This window comes from Phascolarctos cinereus, unplaced genomic scaffold (genome assembly GCF_003287225.1).
Source record: "Phascolarctos cinereus isolate Bilbo 61053 unplaced genomic scaffold, phaCin_HiC Scaffold_2;HRSCAF=192, whole genome shotgun sequence".
NCBI classification, from domain to species: domain Eukaryota; kingdom Metazoa; phylum Chordata; class Mammalia; order Diprotodontia; family Phascolarctidae; genus Phascolarctos; species Phascolarctos cinereus.
In genome coordinates, this window is record NW_027555625.1 from 43,013,356 (window position 1) to 43,040,703 (window position 27,348).

Here is a 27,348-nt window from a genome sequence, read left to right on the forward strand (position 1 = left end):
GGTCTAATAGTTCTGATAAAGGTCTGACATCAAAATAAATAGGGAATTAATATAGATTACTGGTCAAGGGATATAAACAAAGACTTACCAAAAGAAGAAAAGCAAATGGTCAACAGCCTTATAAAATAATACTCCAAATCACTAAATAAAAAGAGAAATACAAATTAAAACAACTCTGAGATTTTAGCCCAGACCCGAGAAATGAACCAAGTTAATAAAAGACTGAAATAATAAATATTAGAGGATCTCTGGGAAGGCAGGCACACTAATATTATACTCCACTATTGGTGGAGTTGTGAATTGGTTCAAACGTTCTAGAAAGCAAGAAATTTAGGACTATGCCAGAAAGTGATTAAACTACCCATATCCTTTGACCCAGAAATACAGCTCCTTGGAACACACCACAAGGAGGTCAACAACAGAGTAAAAGTTCCCAAAAGTACCAAAATACTTATAGCAGCATTTTTTGTGGTAGCAAAGAACTGGAGGGGGAGGGGGTGGAGAATGAAATGGATGCCTATTGATTCAGCAATGGCTGGACAAATTTGTTTTCCATTTGCCTGGGGAAAGTACCGGCTAAATGTGACTTCCATCCCCTAGAGTTCTGTGATGATAGAGTGTGACATTGATACAGGGGATCACTACCCAAATTCAAGAGAGCTAAGGAGTGGGAGGGGAGATGGCAGAATTCAGAACAGAGATTGGGTTCCCTAGAAGCTAGATGAGATTTACACATGGTACCAGCTCTATCTCTACATCCCAAGATGGCAGGAGATAAGGGAAGAAGCAGAAGACTTCCCACATGTGAAATATGGACTCTGCTCTGTCAGGCATCAAGCCCGGTGTCTGAAGCTCAGGTTGAGATGGCACTAGGCCTTTGTCTGAGATCCCAGCCATTTCAGACCCAAGGCTGCCACCTCTAAGATCAACAGACTGAATTCTCCAATCTCTCCAATTTTCTTCTTTTCAAAGGTGAAACATTTCAACATATCTTCTCTCAGCTTTCCTATAAACTTTCATTATTTTTTAGATTTCTTCAGCCTTTTTGGATGCCAAATGCCCAACCCAGATAAATGATCACAACTTGGACTTTTTCTTGAGATAACTGATTTGCCTTGCAGCCTGATTCCAACCTGGGATGAGGCAGCAATGTATCTGCCAATCCCCACTGCTCAGGACTTCTGACATGTGGCTACCCTATTGGCACAGTCAATTAACCTGCAAATTTGTTCTCCAACCAGGCTACCCATCGATATTTTCTTCACCCCAAAGTGCGAAGGAGAAGTGAGCTTTAATCTGATCTGCCACGTGAAAAGGAAAGCCCAGCCTCTGACCTTAAATGTCAAAGCTGAGGGCTACAGTATGAAGGTGGAGATCAAGTGCAAAGAAAGTGATGGTTCAGTGTTCAATCTGAATCCCCTCCAGCCCAATGTCATCAGCTTCAATGAGGTGAGGAGGTGGGGATGAGGACACGGGAATATCCCCATCATTCGTTCCCATGGGAGACCTGCCAGAAACCCGTACTTGTCTGGAACAGGGATATTAATAAAGTCGATATGCTCTCTAAAATACTCAAAGGTAGCCCAAAGTGCAGTGTGCTCTCAGAAGACTAAGCCTTTGGGCAGACACTCAGCCCAAGTGCCTGAACCTGAAGGATTATTAGACCTACTAGACTATCAGCTAATTAACTCCATATGATTAGGTTTATATGCCCATTTTCATAACTCTTCAGTGTCTCTGGTAAAATACACTAAACATGACCTGCTCCATCTGTTCAGGCATGTCCATATGCCATATCATCCCCAAGGATCTCACCCCAGGGAGAATCTTCACTTCTGAAAAGAGTGCTGAGCCAAGTATGGCAGTAAGAGAGGTTCAGGCTGGTGGATCTCTCGAGCTCAGGACTGCTGTACTACAGTGGGCTAAGCCAATCCAGTGTGCATACCAAGTTGGGCATTAATATGCTGATGGTTGGGGAGTCAAGGGATCACCAGGTTGCCCAAGGAGGGGTGAGCCAGTCCAGGTTGGAAATACAGCAGGTCAAAGTTCTAGAGTAAATCAAAATGGGGTTGGGCAGTGAGTAGTCCCTGCACTTCCAGCTAAGGAAGAAAGAAGGAAGGGATGGAGGAAAGTAGGGAGGAAGGATGGAAGGAAGGAAGAATGGAAGGATGGAAAAAAGGAAGAATGGAAGGAAGGAAGGAAGGAAGGAAGGAAGGAAGGAAGGAAGGAAGGAAGGAAGGAAGGAGGAAAAGAAGGAGGGAGGAAGGGGGAGGGGGAGGAGTGGGAGTAAGAAGGGGAAGGGAAAGGGGAGAGTGATGGAGAGGGAAGGAGAGGGGAGAGGAAGAGAAAGGAAAAGGGAAAAGAATTGAGAAGCAAGAGAACTGAGTTCTAGTTACACCTTCACTCCTAATTAGTTGGGTGACTTAGTTGAGTGTCCACTCTGGGCCTTGTTTCCTCATCTGTAATAGGCCAGTTTTTCACTCTATATACCTATAGGATTTAGAACTGGAAGGAAACCTAGAGGTCAGCTAGAAGCTGCCTCATTTTCCAGAGGAGGAAACTGAGGTGAGGCAGAGAGGCCAAAGAACATGCACCCTATCACAGAGGCTGCTGTAAGTGCCCGAGCTGGGATGTGAACCCATTTTTGAAATTCTAAATCCAGGAGGGGCAGCTAGGTGGCACAGCGGATAGAGCACCGGCCCTGAAGTCAGGAGTTCCTGAGTTCAAATCCGGCCTCAGGCCAAACACTTGACACTTACTAGCTGTGTGACCCTAGGCAAGTCACTTAACCCCAATTGCCTAAAAAGAAAAAAAGAAAAAGAAAAAAAAAGAAAAAGAAATTCTAAATCCAGGGTTGCATGGCTTCTTTTCCACTTGCCACTGACATTCTGTGGTTGGAGAGCAGAACTTCCTGGCCTTTTTTTTTCCTTTTTGGTTGGAGTTATTCTCACATCATGTTAGTGTGCAAAACACCTCTTTCCATATGCATATCTCCCTTATTAGTGGTTGTTTCATATCCAGAGAACTGGAAAAGACACATTCAGGGCTTAGCACTTGGCTTATTACCCAAAGACTCTGGTTATTGGGAAAAGGATAGAGTGCTGAGAATCTTATTTCCAAGCTGATTCAATTGTAATAATGGCAATAATGATAATAACAATAAGCAGCTTACATTTATATATTGATAGCTAGGTGGAGCTGTGGATAGAGCGCTAGACCTGGGGTCAGGAAAACCTGAGTTCAAATCCGACCTCAGACACTTACTAGCTGTATGACCCTGGAGAAGTCACTTCGCCCTGTTTGCCTCAGTCTCCTCATCTATGAAATGAGCCAAAGAAGGACATGGCGAGCCACTGCAGTAACTTTGCCAAGGATACCCCAAAAGGGGCCACGGACACGGCTGGAAATAACTAAGTACCAGTGATGCGTTCACTCAGCGCTTCCCCGACACCAGTGCTTCACAAACATCATTTCATGAGATCTTCACAAATAACCCTGGGAGGCGGGCGCCATTATTATCCCCACTTTACAAATGAGTGAACTGAGGCACATAGTGGTTAAGTGATTTGCCCAGGGTCTTAGCGAATAAATGCCTGAGGACGAGTTTGAACTCAGGCCCAGCCCTCTCCCCACCTGCCTCGTGAATGCAGAACAGCTGGAATCTGCTATTTCTAATGTCTGAATGAAATAAGGCCTAGATAAGGCCAGCATCCTAGAGACCCGTGGCTACCAGAAGGTGGGCTATTAGTACAGAAAGGCATTTAGGGAGGTACATATTTGCATGTTAAAAGATGTAGCTTCAATTCCCAAAAGAAGGATATGAGCACAACTGTTTCTCCCACCTTGTCCGGGGTATCTAACCACTCGTGCCCTGGAAGATACCAGAAGCTTCCAGTAGCGTGTTGCCGGGCTCCCTCCTAGATTCCCTGGACCCAAGAGCCCCAAGTAGATGGGACAATCCGAGGTCTTTGAACAAGGCTCCTGTTCTTGGCCAGCTGCCATTTCACGACTCTTTGGCATGACACGGCGCTCAGCTAGGTATTTCTTCACTCAGTGGGGCCTCTCTTCTGCGTTCTAGGTAGAAATAAATGAAAGTGTGCAGTGTGAGTTCACCCTGATGAATCTCGGCAAATTCAGCTTCAACGTCCAGTCCGAATTTGATGGCCCCAAAGCCCTGCAGCAATATTTTACTTTCTCACCCAGGGAGATGGTGGTTGAGGCCGGGCGGAGCGTCCCAGCCTCCTTAGCTTTCTGCCCTCTGAAGAAGTGTTTTGTAAAGGGTGTGCAACTCAGACTCAAGGTAAGATGACTTTGACCTCTCCAGGCTCTGGGATGATTCAACCCTTCCATCTCCTACTCAGCTGGCACCTATCCTAGATGGTAGACAGAGCTGGAAGAGACCCCAGAAACCATCTACTCCAAGCCCCTAGTTTTAAGGATGAGGGGACCGAGGCCTAGAGAGAGATGTCCAAAGTCACACAGAGGTGGGATTGGAACTCAAATCCTTTGACTCTAGTGTTCTTTTCTACTGGTTGCACTCTGATTCGGTAACATACTGGCTTATAGACTGCTGTTTATCTTTTGCATGGACTGGGCTTCTTTCTCCAGACAGAACTAAAGGCTGCTTAAAATCAGAGATCATATTTTATACTTCTTTGTAGCCCCTCATAGTGCTTTGCCCAAGGCCTTGACCATAATAAGAACTCAAGAAATGTTCATTGATCGGTCAGTTGATTAAGCAATCCAGCATCCTAGTCTGCAGGTGTTATCTTTTTATATCAAGAGCATAAGGGCTCTGAACTAGTGGCAAAAATCAGCCCCTCTTAACCTAGGAGCAGTGTCAGTCTGTCCCAGAACCACATGCAAACCAAGTAGGAATGGGCTTCACTGATCTCAGTTGTATTAGGTACCATATTGGGAGATCTTGGCATCCATCCAGTAAGAGGATCTCCCTGCCTGTCTGTGGAGGGTAAGGATGGTGATACCTAATCGTGTTTCAGGAGCTCCTGGAGTGCTATCCAGGGGTAACTCCTGTGAATTCACATCATTGTCAGCCACTGCACAAAACACCAGACATTATGTGTGGTCCGAAGGAAAAGCTCGGATCAACCATGAGTCATTCTAACAAATGGAAATACCAACAATAGGTTTAAAAATTCAGTTCAGTCAACTTTAAGCACCTACCATATGTGCAACACCCAGCCAAGGCCCTACCCCAATGCCTTGTCGAGGCATAGAGATAACCCTGGGTTCTCCAAGGATTCATGCTGATGGGGCACACACTTCGGCAGATCCTGCCAAGCTAAAAAGATTGAGTTTGTGCCTGTCTTGTGATGGCCAGCCTACTCATGTTTGGAGAGCCTCATCCAGAAGGTTGGCCACCGCACAGTGAAACATACTTGTCTACAGTAAATTTGTCTGTACAGAGCATTGCCCAGAGCAGCATTTTGCCTAGTGTTGTGTGTGTGTGTGTGTGTGTGTGTGTGTGTGTGTGTGTGAGTCCATCCCTATTTATTCTGTTTCCCACCTAAGATGCCCTTCCTTTTCCAACTTCCTTCTCACAGATCAGTTACGGTCCCATATACACCTGCATCCTCGTGGGCTCCTCAGTGACTCCAGCCATCCAGTTCTCTTTTACCAGTTACAACTTTGGGACCTGCTTCATCTACTTACCCGGGATGCCCACGTACAAACAGATCCTTGTCATCACGAACAATGAGGAAAAGCCTATTAGGTAACCACACTTCCCAGAGTGAACACGCATGGGTTAATTTTTTATTGACCATATAGACTCTATTTAGATGAACATCTAGCATGATTAGATGGAAAGGAAATATGATGGGGGGGGGAATCGAACCCCAGTAGTATCAGGGATTCTGGCCTTAGTCTTTCCTATTACTCCCTACATGACTGAATTCATCTCCTTTTGTTCAGAATACCCATGTAATTAATGGACATAATTATACCAACAGACTGAAAAAGTGCTTTAAAGACTTCTCATTTAAGGACTTTGATGATAATAGAGATTCTAAATGAGTTCCCTTAAGATGATGACTTCTTGGGGCAGCTAGGTGGTGCAGTGGATAGAGCACCGGCCCTGGATTCAGGAGCACCTGAGTTCAAATCCGGCCTTAGACATATAACACTTACTAGCTGTGTGACCCTGGGCAAGTCACTTAATGCCATTGCCTAACCAAATTTTAAAAATGCTTAAAAAAAAAAAAAGATGATGATTTCTCCAGTTGGATATCCTTCCTCACCAGTATCAGAAATGTGCTGTATCAACCTTGCTGATAAGTTCACCAAATATTCTGGGCCTGAAAAAATGTTTCTCTAAAATAGAGTGTGGAGCCAAGATGGCAGAATAAAATAAACAGGCCTTTCTCACATTAACTATGAAAATGCAGCATAGTATCATTATTGTCATTGCTAGGACCACAGTGGTAGTATTGCCACACTCATCAGAAACCTGAAGTGTCATAGGAGAACAGTGAATCATTATAATGAGTTCTAATTACTCACTTGCTTATGGTTTATTTTAGTCCTTTCAGACCTTGCTCTTCTATTGACCTGTCCCACTAATTTAAACCTAGAGACACAGTGTTTAAAGAGGTATCATCTCTGAGACCCTTGCAAAAGTCTACAAGGTCAAACTATTTTTATAATAATACTAAGAGGCTTTGATTTCTAACATGGCAAATATTATTGAATATAACCCACATAAACAAAAGCTATCTGGGGTCCTTACAAGAGTAAAAATCCTGAGACCAAAATAGGTTAAGAAATGCTAATCTAGAAATACACAGTCTAATGGTGAAATTTAACTGCCTGGAAATAGAGCAGGATGGATAAGATGACCTTCCAAGATCTCCTTTCAGGTATAGAAAGCTATGCTTGTATAAAGAATAATTCCCTAAATATAATGTTACAAAGCTCAGAGATGAGCTATCAAGGTAGATAATGGAATCTCCTTAAAGATCATGAGGGAATAACATAATTACAACCCTACTGGAAGAGGGCCAGACTAATTCCTATAAAGAACCCAGAGATGCCTATTTGAATAAGCTTAGGAAGAGACAGAATAGAACAATGCTGGGGGGTTTTTTAAGTAATAATAAAATCCAAACAAATAGAGCTGTCTTGGCATATCATGAAGCCCAGAACTTGGTAGCCTCCAAGCTCTCCTTCTAAAGAAGTCAAGAATCAATGCAAAATAAACAGCTACCAGAGTCAGATGTGTAGAGTCATAGCTTCTATGAGAGCAAAACCATCAATTGGTTTTCAAGAATGGAGGGATAGGCCTGGATGAGGACCTGGGTCACCAGTAAAACTAAGCCAACTGGCGGCAGTCATCTGTCCAAGCTCCACGCTACTTTTCCAAGATGTAAGCAGATCTCCCAAGGCACGGTCAAGGCAGGAGACCTCTGGGAACAGCTGTTCTAGCTGTTTTCAACTTTTTAACAAAGGATGTTGTGTCTTTCAGTTGTGTCCAACTCTTTGTGACCTTTTTGGGGGGTTTTCTTGACAAAGACACTAAAGTAGTTTGCCGTTTCCTTCTCCAGTTTATTTTACAGATGAGGAAACAGAGGCAAACAAAGTTAAGTGACGTGCCCTGGGTCACATGGCTAAAAGTATCTGAGGCCAGAATTAAACTCAGGTCTTCCTGACTCCAGGCCTGGCACTCTACCCACCGTACCACCTCACTGGGAAGGGTTAGCCATAGTTAATATGCAGAATGGGGCATGGAAGCCTGAACAAAAATTTCATCTTTCCTTGACCCAGGCCAGGAGAAAGAATATGAATTAAGGGGCCAGACCAAGCCTAATTCTAATGCCCTTCTTTTTTCACATGTGAAGTCATGCAAAACATGTTTCCACATTAGTCATGTTGCAAAAGAAAACACAGACAAAATGTAAAACAAGAAAAATAAGGAAAGTTTAAAAAGTATGCTCCAATCTACATTGAGAGTTCATCAGGTCTCTCTCTGGATGTAGATAACATTTTTCGTCATGGGTCCTTTGGAATTGTCTTGGATCACTGTCTTCATCAGAGTAGCTAAATCTTTCACAGTTGATCACCCACCCTCACAACATAGTATTGCTGTTACTATTTCTGCTCACCTCATTTTGCATCAGTTCATGCAAATCTTCCCAGGTTTTTTCTGAAACCTGGTCATTTCTTATAGTACAACAGTATTCCATCATAATCATATACTGTAACTTATTCAGCCATTCCCCAATTAATAGGCATCCTCTCAATTTCCAATTCTTGGCCACCACAAAAACAGCTGCTATAAATATTTTTGTTCATACTTTTCCTTTATCTTTGATCTCTTTGGGATACAGATCTAGAAGTAGTATTGCTGGTCAAAGGGTATATTTCATAGCCCTTTGGGCGTAGTTTCAAATTGCTCTCCAGAATAATTGGACTAGTTCACAACTCCACCAACAATGCACATGTCCCAATTTTCCCATATCCCCTCCAGCATTTATCATTTTCCTTTTCTGTCATGTTAGCCAATATGATACATATGAGGTGGTATCTCAGAGTTTTTTTTAAATTTGCATTTCTCTAATCAGTAGTGATTTAGAGCATTTTATTCATATCCTTTAACTACTTATCAATTGGGGAATGGCTCTTATTTTTATAAATTTGGCTCATTTCCTTATGTATCTGAGGAATGAAGCCTTTATCAGAGAAACTGGCTGTAAAAATTTTTTCCCAGTTTCCTGTTTTCCTTCTAATTTGGACTATATTAGTTTTGTTTGTGCAAATTTTTTTAATTTCATGTAATCAAAATTATCTATTTTACTTCTCATGATCCTCTCTATCTCTTGTTTGGTTATAAGTTCTTCCCTTATCCACGAATATAACAGTTACATTTTTCTATGGTCCCCTAGGTTACTTATGATATCCTTCTTTATGTCTAAAATATTTATCCATTTTGACCGTATCTTGGTATATGGTGTGAGATACTGGTATATCAAGATGAAGTCAAAATGGATAAATGAATCTAAAGGGAATTATACTGTATACAGTGTGAAATACTGGTATACAGTATAATTCCCTTTAGATTCACCGTTCTTCCTTCTGGTTTTTCTTAGCTTGGAATGTTTGTATACCAACACAGCCCAACTGGAAGTGGGTTGGCAAGTTGACGTGATAAAGCCTGGAAAGAGTACAGAAATTCCAATCACCTTCTATCCTCGAGAAGCTATATGTTATAAGGAAATCATTCCCTTTGAAATCAATGGACTCTCACAGCAAAATGTTGAGATCCAAGGGAGAGGCACTGAGATGAAGGTAAGAAACAGGATTTTTAGCCCATTTATGTGTCCTAGGACCCTTGAGTTGTCTGATGAAGCCTCTGGACCTCTTCTCAGAATCATATTTTCAAATGCATAAAATAAAATACATAAGATTAAAAAGGAAACCAATTATATTGAAATACAATGATCAAAAAAGACTTTCTAAAGTTCACTGATTCCAGAGTAAGATCCTCTTCCCTTTGACCCTTTCTCACCTCTCCCTTCCAGTTACCCTCTCCCCACCCTTCCCACTATAACCGTCCCTTCCTCCTCGATCCCTTATTGCAACTCCAACCCCTCCTATCTTGTTCCTGTTCCCCATCAACTAATCCCAACCCACACCAGCAGCTGCTAGAATTACCTGTCTTGGAAAGATTTGTATTTTAATAAAGGATGCTTAAAAATTAATAAGGTTTAAGAACCAAATGTATTTCAAATGGTGACACTTCAGCCCACCTGGATAGGTGGTAATGATAGATTTTTTGAGGCAAAGGGGACTTACAGGAATTCCTCAGATTACAGTACAACCCACAGGCAATTTACTTCTTTGCTTGCCTAAGGGTGCACATCTATAAGCTATGCCTCTGGAATATGAAAATATTGGACATGGAAGAATGGACCAGTGGGCAGGTATTCAATCTGAAGTCAGGAAGACGGGGTTCAAATCCTGCATCAGACATTTTATAGTTGTATGACTTAACAAGACATGTATCTTCTGTAAAATGAAAGGGTCAGATTCAGTGACCTTCAAGGATATTTCCAGCTAGAAATTTATACTTCTGTGATCCAGGGGAATAAGAGCAGAAGTCGTACTTTTTAATAGGAATTTTCCTTTACAGTGGAAGAGAGAAGAACAGAGGGATGAGAAGAGAGAAAGAAAAGATAAAGTTGGCCCCTTTCCCCATTTTTCCCTTGATTCTCCTTCTATATTTAAAACATGAGTGGGCATTCTTTGGAGGGTGACCTGTGCAACAAACTGTACATGTATTTGTGTTGTTGCTGCTACCATCTTTTCAGGGGTGTAGGGAGAAGGAATACAAGACCTCCTACCTTGGGAATTTGTCTGACCCCCTCTATAGAGTCAAATCACCTAAGTTTTTATTTGGTCCCTAATTCTGTTTTCAAAGCTATTTTCCTATCCTATTCATTCCTGCCTCCATTTTTTTTAAATCTTTAGGCAATTGGGATTAAGTGACCTGCCCAAGGTCACACAGCTAGTAAGTGTCAAGTATTTGGTCTGAGTCCGGATTTGAACTCAGGTCCTCCTGACTTCAGTGCCACCTGGCTGCCCCTGCCTCCATTTTAATCCTTCTTTGTTTGCATTTATTTTACCATTTTCTCTCATCTTTTAACTCACTCCCAGTAATTGTTCTTTTCTTTGTGTTCATCCCTTCCTTCTTTCCCTACATCCATGGATCCCTGACTCCTTTCAGACCCATCTCTCTTTTACCTTCCAATTCCTTCCTCCTCTCAACCACCCATTATCCTTTTTCCTTGTTCTCTCTCCCATAGATTTCAGTCTTGGATCCTGAAAATAAGATTGTGAAGTTTGGAGCTCTGTTACCAGGGCAGACGGTCAAAAGAACCGCCTCGATCGTGAACAGCAGCCTCATCCCACTGACCTTTAACCTGACATCAACGTTCAGCATTGCAGAACTCAACAACCCCAAGGTAAGGTGTCCCAAAGCACTCAGCTCCGTTTCATCTTTCAATAACAGAAGCATCTCTTCAAATGAGATATACCTTCAGGTCTAAGATGAGATCTGATCAAAGAGGCTTGGTCCTTGGGCACTCTCTGGGTCATATCACATAATAGTCAGGTGAGAAAATCCCATCTCCAGGTGGGATCCCAGTAAGCAAAAGCCTGTTTGTTCCCTGCATGCCATTCATTTACAGGGCAGCCTGACTTAGAGAAGCCACCAAATATTCTCTCAAATGAGAGAATCTTTGTAAAGGGCTTTCTTTTCTTGTTGTTTAGTCATTTTGAAAAGTCTTGTCCGACTCTGCATGATTCCACTTGGGGTTTTCTTGACAAAGATACTGGAGTGGTTTGCCATTTCCTCCTCCAGCTCATTTTATAGATGAGGAAACTGAGGCAAACAGGGTTAAGTCACTTGCCCAGGGTCACACAGCTTGGAGGAATCTGAGGCCAGATTTGAACTCAGGAACTTGATTCTTAATGGTTATAGGCATGGCATTCTGTCCACTACACCACCTAGCTGCCCATAAAGTGCTTAGCACAACATATAATAAAGCAAAACTAAAAATCATTTGATGTGCATGTGTTTATGCATATGCATGTGTATGTGTACATGTGTGTGTATATACATGTGTGTACACATGAGCTATTGAGGTAGATAATGGAATCTCCTTAACGATCATCATGGAATAACATTATATATACATACATGTACATATAGATGTGTATATAGAGAGATGTACTTTCTCAAGATGCTTCTACGTGGTGAAGGTATTGAGCTCAAGTATCGCCTGACCCTTGCCCCTTCTCCTTTATTTCTGGACAGCAGCACTTTGCATCTCTAGAAATCAGAAGAAACTGTCTCATTAAGACTGTCTCAAATGTACTTTGCTCTTAAGTATAGAAAAAAATACCACAAACATTTATTAAGCACCAACTATATAAAGAGCATCAAACTAGGCATTCAGGGAAATGCACAGTGTACATACTGTGGGACATACTTCCTATCCTCTCTCTATGCTTACAGTCTAATGGGGGAAAGACACCAACGCAGAGAATTCTAACGCAGTATTTAGGATTACAGAACTAAAGCTAGAAAGGATTTCAGAGGCTAGAAAGCTGAGGCCCAAGGGGTTGTGACTGGCCCATAGTCCCATAGATAATAATGATTCGAGGCAGGATTTGAACCTGGGTCCTCTGACTCGCAAGCCTATGCTCTCACTTCCTAAAGAAGTGTTTTAGGGATCGCTGATATTCATAAAGTGCTCATTTAATCCTCATCACTACAATCCTGGTAGATCTGAGGAAGAAAATTGAGATTAAACAAGGGGCTCTGGAAAGGATTCCTGGAAGAGATGGCATTTGAGCTGTGTAGGAATTCACCAGACAAAGAGAAGGATGGGAGGGAGGGAGGGCTTTCTAGGAATGACCCAAGGCACTGTGCTAAAAAAAAAAAAACATTCATGGGATGGGGTAGTCCAGCTTAGAAAGAGTATAGAGTGCCTAGAGAACAGGCTGGTGAGAAAAGATTGCAAAAGGAAGGTGGGGCCAGATTGCAGAAAGTGGTAAATACCAGGGAAAAAAAAATCTGGACTTAGCAGAGGAGGCAATAGGGAGCCACTAAAGACTTTTGAACAGGACAGTGGCATGACCAAATCTATTATTGGAAGCAAATTGACTATGTAGTGACCAAAGAAAGAGCTCTGTTTTTTATTTACTTATCTGTCCAGAACAGAGCTAGCCTGAAGCATCCACAGGCCCCACTGCACCTAGTCACACTGTCTTTTCCAACCCTTTCTGATGTAATATAATGCTACGAAGGTATTACTTCTCTTTCCTCATCAATCCAGGAGAAAGTCTCAAAGATTATTCATTCAGTCATTCATTCAAGAAACATACAGCGTGCCAGGCACTGGGCTAAGTAACGGGGATGCAAAAAATGAAAATGAAAGTGTCTGACCTCAAGGAGGTTACATTCTGTTGAGGGGGAGGGAAATGCAAACACAAAATATAGACAAGGGGCTTTCTCAGGGAGACACTGGAAATTGAGGAGAGGGGCAGGATATCCTGTAGGGGGTGTCACCAAAGCTGAGCTCTGAAGGAAGAAAGGGATTCTATGAGGTAGGAGTGAAGAGTGAGTGCATTCTAGGCAGGGAAGGCAGGGAATGGCCAGTGCAAAGGAAGAGACGAGTGATAGAATGTTGTTTATGGAAAACAACCAGCAGGCAATTTGGCCAGTACATTGGCGTGTGTGAAGGAGAGTAAATAACGTGCAGTAAGCCACAGCCAGACTGGGAGGGGCCTTAAAAACCTCTTGGAGGAGTTCAATGCTTCATATTTGGTGCTTGAGTCAAGAGGCAGATACTGCTGGAGCGTCTTGAACTAGGGAGGGACACAGTCAGACTTGTGCTTAAGGTTATCAATTTGATAGCTGCATGGAGGCTGGATCAGAGAAAGAAGAGATGAAATGCAGGGAAACCAAACTAGGAGGCTATTGTGCAGGCGAGAGATGATAACTAGGGTATTGACCAGGTAAGTGTAGCAAAGGGAACAACTGGGAGATGTGTGGTGGAGGCAGAATCAGCAACTGATCAGATGTAAGGGCTGAGGGAGAATGAAGATTTGAGGACAGATTCAGAGATCAGCCTGGCTGGCTGGAAGGATGCTGGTACTCCCAAAGAAATGCGGATTAGGAAGAAGGAAGGGAGATAAGAAGCCCTGTCTGGGCATACTGAGTTTGAGATGTCGATAGGTTCCCCACCCCAGGTCATCCATTTGGAGATGCCCCATAGGCAGCTGGTGATACAGGACTAGTGTTCAGGACAGGGACCAGATAACATGTAGAAATTCCCGAGTTGTCTGCATGTATAAAGTTGAACCATGGAAGGAGATGGATCACCAAGGAGAAGGTCCAGGTCAGATCCCTGAAAAGACCTCTTTTCACGCTCTCAGCCAATCTGGGTGATAGGTGCCCCAGGTGTTATTCCCATTTTACAGATGAAGAGTCTGAGACTGAGAGAGGTTCAGGGACTTAGCCAAGAGGCAGGATTCAAACTCAGGTCTTTGGAGCTTCAAGCCACATGATTCCCACTAAGTCACACTGCTTTCTGAGCTGATAGATCGGGATGGTTCAAGGTTAGATGTTCTTTTACTTTGGATAATTTCATTCTGGGCAGCAGCATGACTCTCAAGCACCATGAAAACTAGGTATAGTAAGCACCCAACCTTACAGAACAGTGTTCAGAAAGGGTTTTCCCATTTCAACATCTTAAATCATTCTTCTCTTTCTCCTTCTAGCTGCATCTCAAAGAAGTTAGATGGGGCAGTAGATAGAGCATTGGACCTGGAGTCAGGAAGACCTGAATTCAAATCCAGCCTCAGACATTTACTAGCTGTGTGACTCTGGGCAAATTACTTGACTTCCATCTGCCTCGTTTTTACAACTGTAAAATGGGGATAATAATAGTGCCTACCTCAAAGGGTTAGGCTGATCAAATGAGATAATATTTGTAAAGTGCTTAGCATGGTGTCTAGGACGTAGTAGGCACTTAATAAATGCCTATTCCCGTCCTTTCCCTGCTCTGGCATAACAGCCACTTGCTACTCCAAGACCAAAATGAAAGAAATGATCAACAGTAACAAAGTAAGGCAATACTAGTACACGTCCTCAAAGCTTTTTTTTTTAAGGCTGAGGGGGAAATAAGAGGAATTATTAAGCATCTTCTCACCTAAAATATTTTAAGGCTAGAAAAAACTTTGCCTGAGATGGCTTAGGTGAAAAAAATAGGCTTGGTGACTTAGGATCCTATCATGTCAAAGCCAAAAGGGACCCTAGAAATCACCTAGCATGCCCCTTTGTTTTACAGATAAAGAAACTGAGACCCCTTGGGTAGCTAGCAGACAGTGCCAGAACCTAGCCCCACTGGCTCCTATGCCACTGCTTTTTGCATTGTGCTACAAGGCTCTGGCAAATACGTATCCCAGATCTTGTATGACTTTGGGTAAGTCATATAACAGCTCGATGCCTCAGTTTCCTCAAAATCAAACTAAAGGATTTCTAAGGTCCTTTCCACCTCTGCATCCTATGATTTTATAAACCTAGGCTTTACTGAAGAAATATCATGCCCCCCAAGAGACCCAGGACCATTAGCCCGCTAAGCTAGTTAACATAGAGCTTGCCAGTGGCCTGCTTGAGTATCTACCTTTTTGCCAATTCAGGTTGTGACCTTGACACCTTGCTCCAACATCTCCCTGAAGCCCCAAGAAGTCTGTAAAGTGGAGATTGTCTTCTACCCACAAAAACGTATCCCCCAATTTAGCGAGGAGATACTCCTGGAGTACTCGGGGCTCCTCCGTGCCCTCTTTCTCATCAGTGGCTGCTGCCAGGCCCTGGAGATCGTCCTGGACCAGGAGCACATCCCCTTCGGGGCTGTGGTCTGTCAAGCTCATGTGACACGTCGGCTCCTCATGATGAACATCGGGGACATTGGAGCGAGGTAGGGGGCCATGGCATCGGGGCCGGGCCTGGGAAACATCCCTGCTGCAAGAGCAGCCATCCCAGCCCATCCCCATCTCTGCGTCAGGCTCATTAAGAGGCCTGAACTTCCCAGGGCATTCCCCCACCCCTCATTGTGATGTGACAGCAACAATTCCAATAAGTTACTCCTACTTCCTTCATATCCCAAGTCCCTCCTCTTTGTCAGTCAGTCGACAAGCATTGGTCAAGCACTTGACCTAGTCTTTATCCAACCACTTGGACATACAGAGAAATAGCTTCTCCTACAGAGTCACTGGACTACATTGGACTTGTCCTATCTAGGCTGAGCACCAAATTCTCAAGAGGAACAGATGACAGGCAGAGCCTAATGCTATCAAAAAGGTCAATCTGTCTCCCAGCCTGCCTCAGTCTAAATCAGTTCCCATGGGTGTCCGACGGGACTCTCACCTCCTGGAATGGGAAGTGTGACCCACAAGTACCATGCTCTAATCCTTCCCATTCCTTCCCATTCCCTACTTTTCAGTTCCATCCCAGCTTCCCTAAGAAGTGTGCTTGGTGTTTGTATATATAGGAGTATATCCATACACACACACACATCTAACACCACAAGGATATGGACGTATGCACACGTGCTTATACTTGTAACTGCAGATCCCAGCACAATGCTTGGTTTGCCAGAGGCTCTTCATAAATACTTGACTGGCTGGTGGATTGCTCTGCATAGAGATGAGCTGCAGTATGGGAGATGATCTATCTAAGCCATTAGCAGAAGTTTTATGTTCTTATTTCTGGCGATATTAGAAATCCTCAATAACTCCCTCTACACTGTTACTGGAATTCTCGTAGAGCGTTGGATCTAGAAGGGACCTTGAGAGATGTCTAGCCCAACCCTTTCACTGCATAGATGAAGAAATGGAGACCCCAAGAGGGGGTGTGATTTTCATAGGACCAGCATCCAGGACTCCCTCCACTGTCCTTATCTGTCTCCTTCAAGTTTAGTATCTGAAGCCAGGATGAGGAATGAGATCCTCCTAGGTGCTAAATCACCTGAAAAACTGGATCCCTCCCAGCCCTGACTTGGTTCTGTGAAAGGGGCATGAGCCCACTTTATACAGACTTTAGGCTGGCAATGGAAGTAGATTTTTGACTCAACACAAGCATCTGGCTTGGCTTCTATGCCCTTTGGCATTTCCCTGGGGTCCCGGGGAACCAGCAGCTCTTACCTTATCTTTTCTGGGGATGTCGTCAGCTTGTCCTGCCTCCCAAGAGGGTCCAAGCTTTCCAGCGGAAGGCTGTGCAGGCTTAAAAATAATGACTTGAATCCTTGGCCACCAGCTTCAGGTACAAGTCAGTCAGCAAACTATCTCTCCATCTCTGTCTGTCTACTGGCTGCCCACAAACATGCCCATGTCACCCTCTCTTCTGCTAAACACGTAGAAACAGTTGTCTACAATAGGTGCCTCCATTTTCTCTCCTCTCACTCTTTTCTCGACCCCATACAATCTGGCTTCCAACCTCACCAAAACTCTCTCTCCAGAGTGACCATTGATCTCTCAGTTGCCAAATCCAATGGCCTTTTCTCAATCCCCTCGCTCCTCAACTTTTCAGTGGACTGTGACTCTATTGATCACTCTCCTTCAGTCCTCATGCATCTTACTCCCCAACGTGTACTCTTTGATCTGGTAACACTGGCATCCTAGATGTCCCACGAACAAGACACTCCATTTGTCAGCTCCTGACGTTTTCTCTGGCTGTCCCCCCTCTCTGGAATGCTCTGCCTCCTCATCACCAACTAGTGCCTCAGTAAATAATAGTGCCTTAATAATGCATATTGACTGACTAACATTTATTAAGTATCTGCTATGTGCCAGCCACTGTGCTAAGCTCTAGGGATACAAAAAGAGGCAAAAGACAGTGCCTGCCCTTAAGATTACAGTCTAATGTGCAAGACAACAAATAAACAAATACATGCAAACAAGGTATGGACAAAATCAATTGGGCATAATTTCAGAGGGAAGACACTACGATGGAAGAGGACCCTAGAAAGGCTTCCTGTAGGAGGTGGGAATACAGGCTTCGGTAGGCAGTGTGAGTGCCTTCACAATTCTCTTCTTTGTCTTTGTCTCTGAAAAGATTCGAATGGGATGTCAAGAAATTTGCACCTAATTTCTCAATTACCCCAGATAAAGGCTACATCACCCCCGGAATGGAGGTTGCTTTTGACGTGACCTATCATCCCACTGAGCTGGGCAAAGACAGCTGCTATAAAAACCTGCCCTGTAGCATCCAGGGGAGCAAACCCCTCCTGCTTACCCTGTCTGGAGTCTGTGTGAATGTGTCTGGAATAAAAGAGGTAAGCCTCTCCAAATTACCAACAGGAAAGCCAAAACAAAGCAACATGAGAATACAGCAGGATGATTTATTTTCTCATTGTAAGTACTTGTTAATATTGTGACTGGTGCGTAAACTTGAAACCCATTTCAAATAATACAAATTACCCAGATTAAATATACCGTGTACCTGTCCTCTTCTAAAGATCTCTCACTTCACTGTCGCATGCAGGTGACACTTGGCTCAAAGATACACTGGCTGAGCATATCTGTCAGGTATCACCATACATACAAGAGAAGTATTGACTATGGGCCTTCCAGCACCCATCATTGGAAGGTGGTACCCCCAAAAGAAACTGGGATAGGCAGGGATAGTCCATCGTTGGAAGACAGAATAAATTATTTGGCTCTGGTAACTGATGACCATCTACTAAGTCATAGAGAGATTGCCAACTACATCAGGGTGTGGAGCAGAGCACATACCATACGCAAATCAGATGCTTGAAATATTGAAGCATGTATGCATGGACATATAGATATAGAAATAGCTATAGCTATAGAAACACAGACAGGAAAGCCCTCATTCAGTAACCTGGAGTCTAATAAGACCAAAATGGGTGGACCATCAGTTCTCAAACTTTTTGGTCTCAGGACCCTTCTACACTCATAAAAATTATTGAGGATCCCAAAGAGATTTTGTTTATGTGGGCCACGTTACATTTGAAAATTAAGGTAAACTGAGAGACAACAGTCTGAGCATGCTCAATTTATTAGTTAGGCTAGCAGTAACTAATAAATTGGGTCAGTGGTCTCTCTCAGCAACCAAAGACCCTGAGGTAGGGCTTACCGGCTTTCATATAATTCTGGAGAGTTACAGATAGGTGGGGAAGACAATACAATTGGTGACAGGGTAGACAGCATTATGGGGGTGAGGATGACATGACTGGTTGGAAATTGGGAGTGAGAGGTTAGCAACAACCCCCTCCTTCCCTCCTGTAACTAAGAAACGTTCACTGTTTGAGTCCAGCTGCAAGGTTAAAGATAGTGGACCAGATGCCTTTGGATAACAAACCAGACGTCCTTGAAGGATAGCTTGGGGGGAAAGATACTAGACCAGACTCCTTCATGTCCACCAATCTCCTTCAAGGGGAACAGATTTCCTTGACACAAGAATATGTCAGTGATTAACAGGAGAACTGGATTTCTGAACTTAACTTATTACAGGCCAACTGAATTTCTGAACAAGTTCAGAGACAAAGAACCACGACTTAGGCAGTTATGGGACAAAATCAGTTAACTTTTAAGTAGGATCAATTTTTAAAAAGACACCGACTCAATCCGATTATTTCAGTTATATCTATCAACATTTAGCATATTAGAAATTAAAACAGATAAAGTTCAATGTATAATTCATTTAAAATAACAATAATAAATCCACTACATGTTAGCATAAATAACACGTTCTTTTGAAAAATAGCTGTTTTTTAAAAAAAAAAAAATGGTAAGAAAAGTAGCATTATTTTACATATCTTTTTACAAACATCTTTCACGTCTGGCTTAATAGAAGGCAGCTTGCTTCTCATATCTTCTTCCACATTCAGTCTGTTGATATTTATTATTTTGGGTGAAGTGTATGAAGAAAATCCAGCCTCATGTGGATATGTAGTGGAAAAAGGGAGGAGTATTTTAATAGGTAAATACCTCCATGATATTATTATAAAAATCATTTTGACCTCATGGATCCCCTTAAAGCATCGTGGGGACTCCCAGTGGTCCACAGACACCACTTGGAGATCTGTTGGTATAGATTATAAAAATATTTCACATCAGTGATGGACCCTTCCTAAAGATCTCATCTCATGAGCACTCCAAAGCACCAATGGCAGTAGAAGCAAAGGTGGAATTCTGACTCACTCACCCAGGAGGCTCGAACCCTGGCTCCAGGAAGGCATTGTAGAGGCGGGGTTAGGGTGCTCCTGCCAACATTGCCCAATGGCTTCTCAGCAAACTCACAAGATTTAAAAGAAAAATACAGGGAGAAATTCTTCCCCACATTCTGACATCAGGGGAGAGCTAAAGAAGGGCAGGGAGAGGTTAGACAAAGCGGAAAAATGTGAAGAATTTTTTGAAAGATGGTATTAAAGGTCTCTAAATTCATCCTTTATACGTCTTTCGGTCCAAGGGAACAGAATGCTCTTCCAAGCACCCTGATTGCTCCCCTTCTCAGTAATGAGAAAACTATATCAAAAACACTCTTGTTTCCTTAAATCCTGGAGAACATGCAGAAACTGGACCAGAAAATCTGAAGGGCATTTTTCATTCTGGAAAACTGGCAGAATGTTCTCATAAGAAAGGAATAATAATTCTCCTTTCTTTAGGGCCTCTACGTTTATGACGTTTTCCTCACAATTCTGAAATAGAGTCCTTTTTACCCCCATGTTACAGATTAGGAAACCCAGGCTCAGAGAAGTTACAGAGTGTGCCCAGGGTCACTCCGCTACAAAGTGTCAGCCAGGCTGGAATCCGGTTTTCTAACTCCGAGATGAGGGTTCTTCCTGTGACTCAATGCAGAAATATGTGCGGCTAACGAGTCTGGAAAGTCCATGCCACTACCTTCTCAGTGTTCTGTCGGACCCATTTATGCCACAGTGTATTACTTGAGACTTTCTCCATGGGACCCTACGGACTTATGCCCATCCAACTGGCCAGCCAATGCCCAAGCCTTATTTTTTTCAGTACTTGTGGTAACTGAGTGTCCTGCTACTCGCGCTATGGATTTTAGTTAGCACTTTCCATCGGCTCCCCTTTCCATCAAAGATGGGTGCTTTCCTCCCATACGTCCCCCCAGCACACCCAGTACAGAAGACACTTCCCGTGGAAGCTAACGTTGGTACCTCTTTGTTCCAGACGGTGAATTTCACCTGTCAGGTGCGCTCCAAACAGACCCAGACCATCATGCTGTCTAACCGCAGCAACCGCGCCTGGCACCTGCATCCCATTTTTGAAGGAGAGCACTGGCAAGGGCCGGAGTTTCTCATCCTGGAAGCCCATCAGCAAAACAGGCCCTATGAGATCACCTACAGGCCCCTCACCATGAATGCTGACGGGCGGAAACATATGGTATGTGGTCTTATGCATTTACATCCTACTACCTACCCCCATTAGATTCTCAGTTCCCTTTTCTTTGGTTTCTCCCCACCCCCACCCCCCCATAATGTTGTACCTAGTGAGTAGGCTGTCCATTATTTGGTCCTCTAGTGTTGCTTAGCCTCAGGGAAGCCCCGATGCCCTGTTAAGGTGTCCCAAAAACTCAATGCTGCTGACTGATAGAGGGCCCTGAACATATTCCTGACAATACTACTGCTTCCTCTTAGGGCACACTCTTCTTCCCACTCCCTGACGGGACAGGCTGGCTGTATGCTCTTCAAGGGACCGCTGATGCTCCCAAAGCAGTAGCCAATATCTACCGGGAGGTGCCAAGCAAAACACCCTACACTGAGCTACTGCCCGTCGAAAACTGGCTGAACAAAATGCAGAGGTGAGGCCGCGGGGCTGTGGTCCTAGGATTGCTCAGCAAGCCGCTCAGTCCATCAGAAGCCTGCAAACAGAGGCAGGGGTCAAAGAGCCACCTCCCGTAAGCATGTTAGGACACGCAAGCATAAGGAACAGCCACGGGGTAAAAAAAAAAAAATGCATGGGTCAAGTTCTCTGAAAAGGCTGTCATTTCCAGTTTTTGAAGGAGGAAATATAAACTGCTAGTAAACACAGGAAAAGCCAGTCAAATTATAATAACAACAGGCATTTATAAGGCACTTTAAGGTTTGCAAAGCGCTTTATAAATATTATCTCACTTTATCCTCACAATAATCCTGGGAGACAGCTACTTTTACTATTTCCATTTTACAGATGAGGAAACTGAGGCAGACAGTGGGTAAGTGATCACACAGCTAGTTTCTGAGGCTGGATTAGAATTCAGGTCCCACTGACTCCCGACCCAGCACGCTATCTACTACACCACCTAGATCCCTCTCTTGTAATCAGAGATATTGTCATTAAGACATTAAAATATAGCCTTATACCCATGAAATTGGGGGAGGGGGAAAATAGCCCCCAAATTCAGTCTTGGCAGGGCTGCAAAGAAATAGGCACCCTATTACACTGCTGGCAGGACTCAGTCTTTTCAGAGAGCGGTCTAGCAGTATACCAGAAAAAGCAAAACGCCAGTCATATACCCTCGGACCCAACAATTCCCACTGCTGGAACTTTATCTTGAACATGTCATTAAAGAGAAACAGACCTAACAGCACAAAAATATTAATGGCTGCTTTATTTGTATATGAGGCAGGGAGTGTCTGAATAAAGTACAGTATATTAATTAATGTAATGGCATACTACGGTGCTATAAAAAATAGTGGTGAAGAAGAGAGCAAGGGAAAAAAATGAACTGATGGCAAGTGAGGTCAGCCAAATAAGGGAACCTCATACGTACTGGACCCAGTCATAGATGGAAAGCAGTGGACCTTTCCCAAACTCCTTCTGCGGCCCTTCCAACATTATGTACTGCCATTTGGGGGTCATTGGGCAGCTGGGTGGTGCTGCAGTGTCTGGAGTGCCAGGCCTGGAGTCAGGAAGATCCGAGTCCGCATGTGGCCTCAGACGCTTCCTATCTGTGTGACCTTGAGCAAGTCATTTAGTCCTGGCCGCCTCAGTTTCTTCATCTGTAAAATGAGCTAGAGAAGGAAATGGCAAATCACTCCACTATATTTGCCCCAAAAAAAAACCAAACTGGGGTCATGAAGAGTCAAACATGACTGAAAAACGACCGAACAATAACTAATGAGGGTTAACCATCTTCTGTGTTACTCTCAGGCTGCCTGTAAGCAAAGAAGGAAGAGAATGTAGTGTGGTACTAAATCATTGAATTTGGATCAGGAGGACTGGGTTCAAATCTTAGCATTGCTCTTATGGCTGAAGTGACCCCGAGACTTAGTTTTTTTCATCTGTAAAAGGGCCTACAGCTAAATCTCAGCTTTGCTCCCTACCACCTACGCAACATTGGACAAATCCCTTCTCTTTTATGGGCCTCAGTTTGCTTATATGTAAAGTGGCAGATAAGACCAGATGGCTTCCAATGTCCTTCCCCTTCCTAAATCCTATCCTCCTAATGCTCAATCTTGAACTAACAACAACATGTTCTCCGTCATCTCCTTCACCACTTTCTAGATTCCGAGTCATGGTGGACATGATGAAGCCAGAGAAACTGGATCTGAGCGTGACGATAAAAGGCCTCGACTACATCGATGTCCTGGCAGGATCCAAGAAAGATTACAAGTTGAACTTTTTTTCCTTCAAGGAGGGGATATTCTCTGTAAAGGTACGCAGAGCGCCAGCACCATCCAGAGGCTCTGGTCATTGGCTTTCTCTCACCCCTAACAGCCGGAGTCTATAGAAAGTCTGGAACTTTCTATCAATGGGGTTTAATACCTGCCAACTATTCCTGTTCCAGTATGGCGGCCATGTCAGCACATGCAGCCTGCCTGCTAGCTGCCTTCTGACATCTGCCCCACTTGCACTCAGACCTTAATTCCCCATAGGCAGGTGGGCCAGGCCCAATGCTCTGTGCCTCTCACGAGGGAAGGCTTGTGGCATGATTATCAAAGACTTCCACGCTCCATCCTATGGAAATACAACAAGCGTCATTGCATATAAGGTAAGCATAGTCCAGGCAAACTGCAAACTCCAGCTACCCCAGAAGTGTCTAAGCACTGTTTGGCCTGGGCCCAATTCAGTTCAGTCCAACAGTAACTAAGCTCCTCTTGAGCCTACGTAGCATCTCTCAGATGGCAAGCTGAACTTCTCAGTTCACTTGCAGACGCAAACATGGTTAGTTTATTCTCCTTGCTAAGCCTCTGGAAAATGTTGCTATAAAGCTGGTCTTTGGAAGTGTTCAAAGGGAGATTCTTTTTTCAGACTTTTGCCCTATGAGGCAAAACTCAGGAAAAAGATAATTAAAAGTAGTTTATTAAATATATCAAGGTAGCAATGTGTTGGCAGGCTGACCACTAGAGATCAGCAAGGGATTCAAGGTGGAGCCAGTTTTTATTGTTAATTTTCTTAATGAGATAAAGATCATTCAGATAGGTCCATATAAGCAAAAAGGGGACGGGCTGTTCTGTCTCAGCTCCTCCTCACATGCAGCGTCACAAGGAGATGAGATTATAGATAAGGGGAATAGGCTTCTCCATACTGGCTAACAGGTAGGAAATGACCTACTGTGGGCTAGAGAACGGTCACATAAAAGCTGCAGATTAGGTGACACCATCCCCAACACTGATTGACAGGCAGGACCTGTAGTAATGGGGTCACTGAGTCAGCATGACTTTCAATGGAACAGAGAACCTTCATGCACACAAGGGGTCATCACTCAGTAGCATTCAGACTGGGAGGTACAGTCTGGTCTCTGGGTATGAATGGGCTGCTTGATTATTCCTGTGTGCCTCATTTAATATGGGCTGCTGTCATACAGTCCCCAGGCTAGAGTTCACAGAAGCCCCCTCTCTGGCAGACTGCTTTCTACCTGCTGTGTCAGGCTTCAGCAAAGGGACCCTAACTGGGGGCATCAGCTGGGATTGACATGCCAAGGCTACTCACACGTTGCCAGATGGACTTGCCTGGCATGAGAAGCCTGTACCAGGGCACAGGGCTGCAATGCTACAGGTATACCTCACTTTATGAAATAGATCTATTCCCCCCCAAAAATGACCATAGAATAAGTTTCCATAATTTCAATCATACTTTTCTGTTAACCTACCTGGAGGGGAGTGGGATGGAGAAAGCATTTATTAACCACCTACTATATGCCAGGCACAGTGCTAAGAGCTTTACAAATATTATCTCAGTTGATTATGAAACTGGGGGCATATTCCCTAGGGAAGCATCTTATTTCCCCAATCACCAAATTATTTTTAAAAAATAGCACTTTAGAATGCATCAAAACTTTTTCAAGTGTTAACTTTTCTATATTTATAGAAAAAAAAACATGCTTTGAGTAAAAAACACAAATAACATTCAATACAAATAATGAAATAAAATATGATGCCGGAAACTGAAAATGCTACAGCAGAAATTGTATTGTTTAAATGCTGGATCATCACGGGAGAGAGATTCTGGGGGGATGGGAAACAGGAGGCAGAGGAGACCAGGGTCCCCTAAAGTCATCTTTGACCCATCTTTATCTCCTTTCATTTGTGGTCTAGAACAGAAGGACTGAGGTGTCTGGTATCATTCGGAGAATCATTTCCCTAACTTATTATTGCTGTCAATTGAGATTTTCATCTATTGCATGTCCTTTAAGTAGAGCATTCTTTGTATAAAATATTTAGGAGTCTCCTGTGTGAGTAGAGCAGAGCTGGGGTATCAATTCCAGCCCACAGCCCAGTCTGAATCCAGCAGTGGAATAACTATGGCAGAAATCCCAGACCAAAGGGGGTCCTGCAGTTCTGTCTGTTGCACTACCTGCAGAGCTTCCCAGCTGGCTGACAGGGGCTGATTCCAGCAACACTTTATGCCACAGGCCTGTTGTTGAGACCCTAATCGACATCAGGAACTTGCAGAGCTTCTACCAGGACAGCAGCATTCAGACTTTGCCCTGAGTCAGACCATTTGGGGAGTACTGAAAGCTTACAGATCCCCAACCTAATCTGTCTCTGAAAACCTGGAATAACACAATATTTAATACCTTGGGAAAGCAGCAGTAGGTCTCAAGCAGACATAAGCACAGCCCAGAAATTTCATCCAGAAGTGGGGAGAGCCTAGCCCTAACATAAAGTCTGAAGTCAGGAAGGAGGTTCATTTTATGACCTAGCTTGGCTCTAAAGCACTTTGATTTTTTTTACTACAAGGTCCAAAAATTTAACATTTAATTCACTGTAATAGCTAACTTATCTAGAGGTTTTTCCTTAGTATAAGGATGAATGTGTAGGAAAAGTGTTGTCATTGTATAGTATAAGAAATTCAATTTGAGTATATAATGTTTGTATTAAGAGTAATAGTCTTTCAGCTAAGGAAACCTTTTTGGAGTTTTCTTTTGGCATGTCAGTAACACGGTAATTTGTGGTCTGTTGCACTTCATACTATTATTACAAATTTAATGAACCTTAAATAAATTAATTAGAAAAGTTAAAAAATAAGCAAATAAGAAAAAAGCCCACCATAAAGAGCTATTATGGTGATAGGGAAGCTCAAAGCACAAACCTAGAAGATGATGACTCCAAAACATCTATAAGCAAAGCCTCAAAGGAAAACAGCTTAGGCACAAGCTCAACTAGATTTCTTGGAAGAGATGAAACAAGTATTTTTAAAAGAGTTAAAAATGATTGCATAGGGGCAGCCACGTGGCACAGTGGGCAGAGCTCCAGCCTTGGAGTCAGGAGGACCTGAGTTCAAATCCGACCTCAAAGATATAACATTTACTAGTTGTGTGACCCTGAGCAAGTCACTTAACCCCATTGCCTCACCAAAAAAGAAAAAAAAAGATTACATAATTGAAATGATAGTGCTAAAAGAAAAAAAAATAGAAAAGAAATGAGAGCTATGAAAGAAGGAATTGGAAAGTGAATTGACAGCTTGGCACAAGAGGTATGAAAAGTTATCTAAGCAACAGATCCCCAGAAAATTAGAATGGATCATACAGAAATTAGTGACTCCATGAGACAACAAGAAATATTAAAACTTGGATTTTAAAAAGTCACATTATAAACATAAATAAATGTAAATTAGAGGAACAAGGAAGAAAGTGGTTTTTGCAACTATGGATAGGGGAAGCATGAGTAGACAAGGGATAGAGGAGATCATAAAAGAAAAATTAGCAATATCAGTTACATAAAATTGAAAAATTTTTGCATAAATAAAATCAGTACAATAAAATTAGAAAGGAAGTGATTATTTGGGGCAAATCTTTACAGCAAATTTCTATAATAAGGGTGTGACACCTAAGATACATGAAGACTTGTTTCAAATATACAAGGATAAAAGCCATTCTCCAATATGTTAACGGTCAAAAGATGTGATCAAAGCAATTCTCAAAGGTAGAAATACAGATGTTGAACAGCCACATGAAAAACCATTACAAATCACGAATAAGTAGAGAAATACACATTAAATCAATTCTAAAGTTCCACCTCACCTATGAGATTGCCAAAGGTGACCAAAAAAAAAAAAAGGAAAATAATTGTTGTTGGAAGGAATGCAGAAAGACAGGCACACAATTGCATTCTGAAAAGCAAATTAAAACTATCCTCCAAAAACCATTAAACTTGATCCATTACACCACTATTACACCTAATGCAAAGAGAGCAAAGAAAGAAGCCAAAGATCCCTACATTTTTTGTTCTTGTTTTTTGGCTAGGCAAGGGGGTTAAGTGACTTGCCCAGGGTCACACAACTAGTAGTATGTTTCAGGCCGGATTTGGACTCAGGTACTCTTGACTCCAGGGCCAGTCTCTATCCACTATG

General features: G+C 43.0%; 1 protein-coding gene and 1 long non-coding RNA gene across 2 annotated transcripts in view; one reads left to right on the forward strand and one right to left on the reverse strand.

Annotated features, from left to right (window-relative positions):
* Positions 1-27,348, forward strand: part of HYDIN (HYDIN axonemal central pair apparatus protein) — a 464,226-nt gene that overhangs the window by 426,978 nt on the left and 9,900 nt on the right. The window contains 10 exon segments of the mRNA XM_078149348.1: positions 1,242-1,449; positions 4,079-4,300; positions 5,565-5,734; positions 9,105-9,303; positions 10,821-10,979; positions 15,226-15,503; positions 17,639-17,858; positions 20,743-20,955; positions 21,210-21,373; positions 23,059-23,209. Of these exon segments, the coding sequence (XP_078005474.1) occupies positions 1,242-1,449; positions 4,079-4,300; positions 5,565-5,734; positions 9,105-9,303; positions 10,821-10,979; positions 15,226-15,503; positions 17,639-17,858; positions 20,743-20,955; positions 21,210-21,373; positions 23,059-23,209 (1,984 nt within the window).
* LOC110192465 (uncharacterized) lies at positions 89-20,818 on the reverse strand. Its single transcript, XR_002320161.2, has 3 exons — positions 20,730-20,818; positions 3,843-4,074; positions 89-141 (listed from the first exon to the last, which is right to left on the reverse strand). It is a non-coding gene; the product is annotated as an uncharacterized LOC110192465 (long non-coding RNA).